Genomic DNA, 8,070 nt, shown 5'->3' on the forward strand with positions numbered 1-8,070 from the left:
CATCAATAAAATGAAATCCAGCATATCTATCTTGTTTGCTGTGTCATAATAATAATAATAATAATGAGTGTCTGTGGTGGACTCATCTTCTTGTGTTTCTAATAATAATAATAATCAATAATAATAATAATCAATAAAATGAAATCCAGCATATCTATCCTGTTTGCTGTGTCATAATCAAATAATCAATAAATAATATTAATAAATATTAATAATAATAGTTAATAATAAATAATATTTAATAATAATAATAATAATAATGAGTGTCTGCTGTGGACTCATCTTCTTGTGTTTCTAATAATAATAATAATAATAATAATAATAATAATAAATTCAGGCTAAGAAACAGATAGATGTCTCTGATGTTCTAGCTGAGCTCGGATATTGGAGATATTGATTCCCATTGATTCAAACAGCACATATCTACTCATTATTATTATTATTTTATTATGACACAGCAAACAAGATAGATATGCTGGATTTTTTATTATTATTATTATTATTATTATTATTATTATTATTATTATTATTATTTATACCCCCGCTATATCTCTCCCACTATATCTCTCTTATTCAGATCTGCAAAGGCAAATTTCAGAAAGTCATTGTGATGTTAAGTGACTGACATCAAGTGGCCAGAAGAGAAATTGCTGCTGAAATATAATAAGAGGAAAGTAACGCAATAGAATCTGTCGGGAGGGATTGAATTGTGTCTTCATGCATTGCAGAATGGGGTTGGACTGGATGACCTTTAGGGTCCCTTCCAACTCTAAGAGCCGGATCAAAGCCTGTTTCTAAGGAAAGAGGCTTTGTTACAATCCGGACCCTAAAGTCCAACCCCATTCTGCAATGCACGAAGACACAATACAACCCCTCCCAACAGATGGCCATCCAGTTTATGGTTAAAAGCCTTCTGAATTCTAGAGTTGAAAGAAATCCCAAAAGCTGTCTGGTTTCTGTTTAAAGACACAATCCAATCCCTCCCAACAAACAGCCATTCAGTTTCTGGTTAAAAGCCTAGAAAACACAACCCAATCCCTCCCAACAGATGGCCATTGGGTTTCTGTTTGAAGACACAATCCGATCCCTCCCAACCGATGGCCATCTAGTATCTGTTTAAAAGCCTCTTTGCCACAATCCGAATTCTAGAGGTGGAAGAGATCCTAAAGGCCATCCAGTCCAACCCCATATTTCCAGGCAGGAAGACACCATCAAAGCCCTCTCGAGAGATGGCCATCCAGCCTCTGCTGCTAAGACTCCCAAGTCCCTTTCCACACTGACTGTTTTCAAGATACAGTATTATTATTATAATGATTATGATTATTATGATTATTATAATATTATTATTATATGAGGCCACGGTGGCGCAATGGGTTAAAACCTTGTGCTGCTGAACTGCTGACCATGGTGAGCTCCTGCTGTTAGCCCCAGCTCCTGCCAACCTAGCAATTCGAAAACATGCAAATGTGGGTAGATAAATAGGTACCGCTTCGGTGAGAAAGGCATAAAGGGATGGAGGAGGAGATGGAGGAAGAACCGGTTTCTGGTTAAAAGCCTTGAAGACACAATCCAATCCCTCCCAACAGATGGCCATCTGGTTTCTGGTTAAAAGCCTTGAAGACACAATTCGATCCCTCCCAACAGATGGCCATCGTGTTTCTGTTTGAAGACACATCGTGTTTCTGTTTGAAGACACAACAGATGGCCATCCGGTTTCTGTTTGAAGATACAACCCAATCCCTCCCAACAGATGGCCATTGGGTTTCTGGTAAAAAGCCTTGAAGACACAATCCGATCCCTCCCAACAGATGGCCATCTGGTTTCTGTTTGCAGACGCACCCTAATCCCAACAGGTGGCCATTCAGTTTCTGATTAAAAGCCTTGAAGACATATTCCGATCCCTCCGAACAGATGGTCATCCATTTTCTGTTTGAAGACACAACCCCTCCTAACAGATGGCAATTCAGTTTCTGTTTCAAGACACAATTCGATCCTTCCCAACAGATGGCCATCTGGTTTCTGGTTAAAAGCCTTAAAGACCCAATCTGATCCCTCCCAACAGATGGCCATCGTGTTTCTGTTTAAAGACACAACCCAATCCCTCCCAACAGATGGCCATCCGGTTTCTGTTTCAAAGCACAATCCAATCCTTCCCAACAGATGGTCATCGGGTTTCTGGTTAAAAGCCTTGAAGACACAATTCGATCCCTCCCAACAGATGGCCATCCGGTTTCTGTTTCAAAGCACAATCCAATCCTTCCCAACAGACGGCCATCGGGTTTCTGGTTAAAAGCCTTGAAGACCCAATTCGATCCCTCCCAACAGATGGCCATCGTGTTTCTGTTTAAAGATACAACCCAATCCCTCCCAACAGGTGGCCATTCAATTTCTGATTAAAAGCCTTGAAGACACAATCCAATCCCTCCCAACAGATGGCCATAATGTTTCTGTTTCAAGACACAAACCAACCCCTCCCAACAGATGGCAATTCAGTTTCTGTTTGAAGACACAATCCAATCCCTCCCAACTGATGGCCATCGTGTTTCTGTTTCAAGACACAAACCAACCCCTCCCAACAGATGGCAATTCAGTTTCTGTTTGAAGACACAATCCAATCCCTCCCAACAGATGGCCATTCGGTTTCGGGTTAAAAGCCTTCATAGAAGGACACTTTGCAACAATCCTTACTCTAGAGTCTGAAGAGACCCCACAGGCCATCCAGCCATATTCGATGCTTATACGACGAGGAGACGGAGGCGGAGTAGCCTCTTCGGGCCTCCTTGGCTCCCCCTTCGCTTGGCCTTCGAGTGGGCCGGCCTTAGAGCAAGCAGGGCCGGGCCGAGGATGGCAGCGGCCCGGAGGGGAGGAGCCCAAGGGCCAGGCGGCAGCCATCCATCGCTCCTTGGAGCCGGAGCCAACTCGGCGCCGCGGGCTTGCGGCCTAGCTTTCCAGCCGAGGCCTGCCGTTCGCCGGGTAGGCCTCGATCGTTGCCGTGGCAACGCGGCCTAGTCGTAGGCCTTAACGAATGTAGGCCTGGGTAAGGAAAATATTGGGGGCAATGAAAATGGGGAAAAAGAGAAAAATCAGGCTGGAAAGGTTTATTTGGGGAATATTGCATGAGGGGAATATTAAAAGAGATGGAGGGGTTTGTTTAAAGGGGGGAAGGGGCCAGAATATAAATGTAAAGTTACTATTCAATTATTATGATGTTGTTGTTGATGGTGATATATATCAACAACAAAACTACAGTAATAACAATCTTATTTAATGATATTATAATAATTGGTAATGATAATTTAATAATGACTTCAAATGTAAAGTTATTATTAAATTATGATGATGTTGATATATATATATATATATATATATATATATATATATATACACACACAGTATGTATATATATATATATATATCAACAACAAAATTACAGTAATAATCTAATATAATAATAATTGGTAATAGTAATTTAATAATAGCTTTAAATGTAAAATTATTAAATTATGTTGTTGATGATATGTATATGTATATCAACAACAAAACTACAGTAATAACAATCTAATATAATAATAATTGGTAATGGTAATTTAATAATAGCTTTAAATGTAAAGTTATTATTAAATTATGATGTTGATGATATATATATATATATATATATATATATATATATATATATATATCAACAACAACACTACAGTAATAACCATCTAATATAATAATAATTGGTAATGGTAATTTAATGATGACTTTAAATGTAAAGTTATTATTAAATTATGATGATGTTGATGATATATATATACAGTAATAACAATCTAATATAATAATACAGTAGAGTCTCACTAATCCAAGCTTCGCTTATCCAAGCTTCTGGATTATCCAAGCCATTTTTGTAGTCAATGTTTTCAATATATCGTGATATTTTGGTGCTAAATTCGTAAATACAGTAATTACAACATAACATTACTGCATATTGAACTACTTTTTCTGTCAAATTTGTTGTCTAACATGATGTTTTGGTGCTTAATTTGTAAAATCAACAACAAAATTACAGTAATAACAATCTAATATAATAACTGTTATTGGTAATTTAATAATGACTTTAAATGTAAGTTATTATTAAATTATGATGATGTTGATGTGAGATATATATACAAAACTACAGTAATAACAATCTAATATAATAATACAGTAGAGTCTCACTAATCCAAGCTTCACTTATCCAAGCTTCTGGATTATCCAGGCCATTTTTGTAGTCAATGTTTTCAATATAATTTGATGTTTAATAGGCTTTCCCTTAATCCCTCCTTATTATCCAAGATATTTGCTTATCCAAGCTTCTGCCGACCCGTTTAGCTTGGATAAGTGAGACTCTACTGTATTTATTACGGTCTTACCTTTTATGTGTTTTTAATGTAATTTTTTATCCTGTATTGTTGTTTTAATTGATATATTGCACTACTGTTTTATCTGTTTTATATTGTGATTGTATTATGTTGCTTATATTTTGTCCTTATGTTGTCTGGGCCTCTGCCCCATGTAAGCCGCCCCGAGTCCCCACGGGGAGATGGTGGCGGGGTATAAATAAAGTTTTTTTTTTTATTATTATTATTATTATTATATAGTTGTAGTTGATGCTACTACTATAATTCAAAGGCCTGGTCCCACAGCCAAGTCTTAACACTTTTTGCTTAGCTATAAGATCAGGAGAAGCTTATGTATATATTTTGCGTCCGAACTGGGTCTGTCATTGTATCCTGAGACATATAGTTGTAGTTGATGCTGCTTCTATAATTCAAAGGCTTGGTCCCACAGCCAAGATTTAACTCTTTTTGCTTAGATATAAGATCAGGAGAAGCTTAGGTATAGGATCAGGAGAAGCCTATGTATATATTTCGAGTCCGAACTGGGTCTGTCATTGTATCCTGAGACATATAGTTGTAGTTGATGCTGCTACTATAAGATCAGGAGAAGCTTATGTATATATATTTCGAGTCCAAACCGGGTCTGTCATTGTATCCTGAGACATATAGTTGTAGTTGTTGCTACTACTATAATTCAAAGGCTTGGTCCCACAGCCAAGTCCTAACTCTTTTTGCTTAGATATAAGATCAGGAGAAGCTTATGTATATATTTCGAGTCCGAACTGGGTCTGTCATTGTATCCTGAGACATATAGTTGTAGTTGATGCTGCTACTATAAGATCAGGAGAAGCTTATGTATATATTCCTTTCTCTTTCAGGATGGAAAGGCAACTTGCCTAACCAAGACTACTTTTCCAGGCCTTGCCATCCACTGGGATGTTTTTCATGAACACCTCAGCTTTGGTGGCCCTTCAGCCGAAATGGGAGCCCTTCTCCCAGTCAAGGAACTATAGATATCCCGTCTGCTTCTCCGAGTCGGAAGACGACCTTCCCCGATCGGCCGTCAGCACCAAAGTTCAGGTGATCATCAACAACCTGCAAAGCGAAGACTCCTCTCTGCACAGCAGCCATGAATATGGCTGCCTCGTGCCAAAGAAACCGAAGGCAGAAAAAAGCCAAAGCCAGAACGTTAGAAGAAGCGAGAGAGTTCTGCAGAAGCGTGACTGTCCAGCCAACTCGGATGACATGGAAGTGGAAGAGAGATCCAAGTTTGGAGCTCTCTTGTTGCCTTCGGACAGCGATGATTCGGTGGATCGAGGCATAGAGGAGGCCATCCAGGAGTTCCTGAAGAACAAAGGCTCGAATGTCCCGCCCTTGCGAAGTGGCGCCTGCGTTTTCCCCGGAAATGAAGTTGTTCCTGACTCTTTGAAGGATGGTACCGACCAGTGGGCTGCCTCTCCTTGCAGCGTGAGCAGCGACGATTCTTTCGAACAAAGCATAGAGGCGGAAATCGAGCAATTTTTAAACGAGAAGAAGCAGCAGCAGCAGGCGAGAAAGGAGACGACAGCTGAGGAGAAGAAGCAACTCGATCAGAAGGAGACTCAAGAGAAATGGGTTGTCAGGAGTCAGAGAGGAGGCACCGAGAGAGTGAGCCAAAGCTCTCTGAAGCAGGGAGACAAGGCCTTCTTCTTAAGACAGCGCTCTCATCTACACAATATTGGTACTCGGTGTTTGAAGCCTGAAACTGAGGAAGAACTGGCAGGCTTCAAAACGAGGCAAACACCTTTGGCCAGCCGCTCTCTTTTCCTGGAACAAAGCAGAGAAGGTGAGAAAGGGCAAAAGCTTTGGGAAACCGGAGGAGAACAAAGCAACGACGTATCCGATTCAAGTAGCGATGATGGTATTGAGGAAGCCATTCAGCTTTACCAGCTTGAGAAAATCAGGAGAGCGTCCGAGTGCCGAACCGCTCGTGTCCCTTTCCAAGCGGAAGAAGATATATCATCGCGTCTGCTGATCCATTCAGTGAATGCCTTAAGCAGCAAGAGGAGAAAACTCGCCACGAAACCCAAAGAGCTAAGTAGGATTAGCGGCATCAGTCTGGACAGTTGCAGAACTCGCGCTCCCGTGGAAAACAGTGTTGCAACATGTGCGCTTACGCTCCAGGCCTCTTGTCGGGCCGACACCACCGCCGAACTCATGTGTGCCGAAGCCATTTTGGACATTTCTAAAACCATCTTGCCTCCTCCTGAAGGAAGCAACCCTTTCTTCTGCTCCCGGGAAGCGTCGGCGTCTCAACACGAGAGTGACAATAATTCCGTGGACAGTGACGACAGCATCGAACAAGAGATCAGGGCCTTTTTGGCTGTCAAAGCACAAACAGAGAGCTTGATAACGAAATCTAACACCCAGCACTTCAAGCAGATTCCCCGTAAACCCTTAAAACTCTCACTGAGTCATCAGAGGAAACTGAAAGGAGAAAGTAAAATAGTTAGAAAGACACGGGACATGCAGCAGACACTGTTAGAGCAGAACCATAACTACTCAAGAACCAAAAAGGATGATTTAAGCATACTACACAACACTCAAAAAGTGGCTAGATGCTATCAGGATACTATGGACATTAGCGGTTCTGTGGATCCGACATTACAAGGTTGTGAGAAAAAGTCAAAGCAGAGTCCGCAAAAATGCGGGTTCGATGACAAGAGCAGTTCCTTGGACAGCGACGAGGATCTGGACATGGCCATCAAAGAGCTCTTGAGATCGAAACGAAAGCTCAAGAAGAAGCCCAAAGACACAAGAACTCCGTGCAAGAAGAAGGTCAGGTTTGATGAGGCCGGAGCACACATCCTTGGGGGTGAAGAAAGAGACTGCAAATCCCAAAAGCCTGCCTTGCTCAAGAGTTGCCTTGTGAATTCCCAAAGGGTTGAAAATGCGGCTTCTCGGAACGTTGTCAAGGGGAAGCCAAAAGGCACCAAGGCCATACAGTTTAAAAAAGATGCCCAAGAGACATCAAAAAATAATATTTGGATGGCCACGTCCTTGACAGACGAGAGCAGTTCCATCGACAGCGATGACAGCATTGAGCAGGAAATTCAGAGGTTTTTGGCAGAGAAGTCTAAATCTATAGTAAATATAGATACTCCTGGGTCCAACGGTATTGTTGGGTGCTTAGGAACTCATAAATCCCAGGCAACTGAAGCAAAATATCAGCCATTGCAACGTCAAAGTCATGCTGTCTCAAAACAGAGAGGGAAAATGAAGAAATTGGGACCCCCGACGATCGACCTGCGGAACTCCCCGAGACCTGAAGAAGAGACTACAGGAAACGGCAAGCGAATAACATCCTACGCATTGAACTCGCAGCAAATCCAAACAACTGCAGAGTCTGCCCATCCTGGTATAGCTGTAAAAAGAACTGAAGAAGGAAGCCAAATGATCTGCCATGATAAGTTGGGCCAAAGAAGTCTGACACCAGAGAGAAACACATCCCAAAAACCCCAACTGCAAAACTGCTTTGAGCCTTTGTCTCTGTTCAAATGTAGTTCAAATGTGCGAGTTTAAAATTTCCAGCAATTTCATCGCAGGGCTGAACAATCAGAATAAGAGACCTACACTTTGGGGGAGAAGCCAGGGCACAGAATTGCCTTTGCTCCAAAGGCAAGGCGGTGTTTCTTTTGCAAATTTGGCCGGAGAGGGGTGTGCGATGACT

The 8,070-nt window shown here is 41.4% G+C and overlaps 1 protein-coding gene across 1 annotated transcript; it reads left to right on the forward strand.

Annotated features, from left to right (window-relative positions):
- Positions 1-2,655: 2,655 nt before the first annotated feature.
- On the forward strand, positions 2,656-8,070 carry ppp1r26 (protein phosphatase 1 regulatory subunit 26). The gene is made up of 2 exons (XM_008123627.3): positions 2,656-3,037; positions 5,240-8,070. Exon 2 carries the CDS (start codon positions 5,298-5,300, stop codon positions 7,920-7,922), a length of 2,625 nt encoding a protein of 874 aa, XP_008121834.2. The 5' UTR covers positions 2,656-3,037; positions 5,240-5,297; the 3' UTR covers positions 7,923-8,070.

Source organism: Anolis carolinensis, unplaced genomic scaffold, assembly GCF_035594765.1.
Source record: "Anolis carolinensis isolate JA03-04 unplaced genomic scaffold, rAnoCar3.1.pri scaffold_7, whole genome shotgun sequence".
NCBI lineage: Eukaryota > Metazoa > Chordata > Lepidosauria > Squamata > Dactyloidae > Anolis > Anolis carolinensis.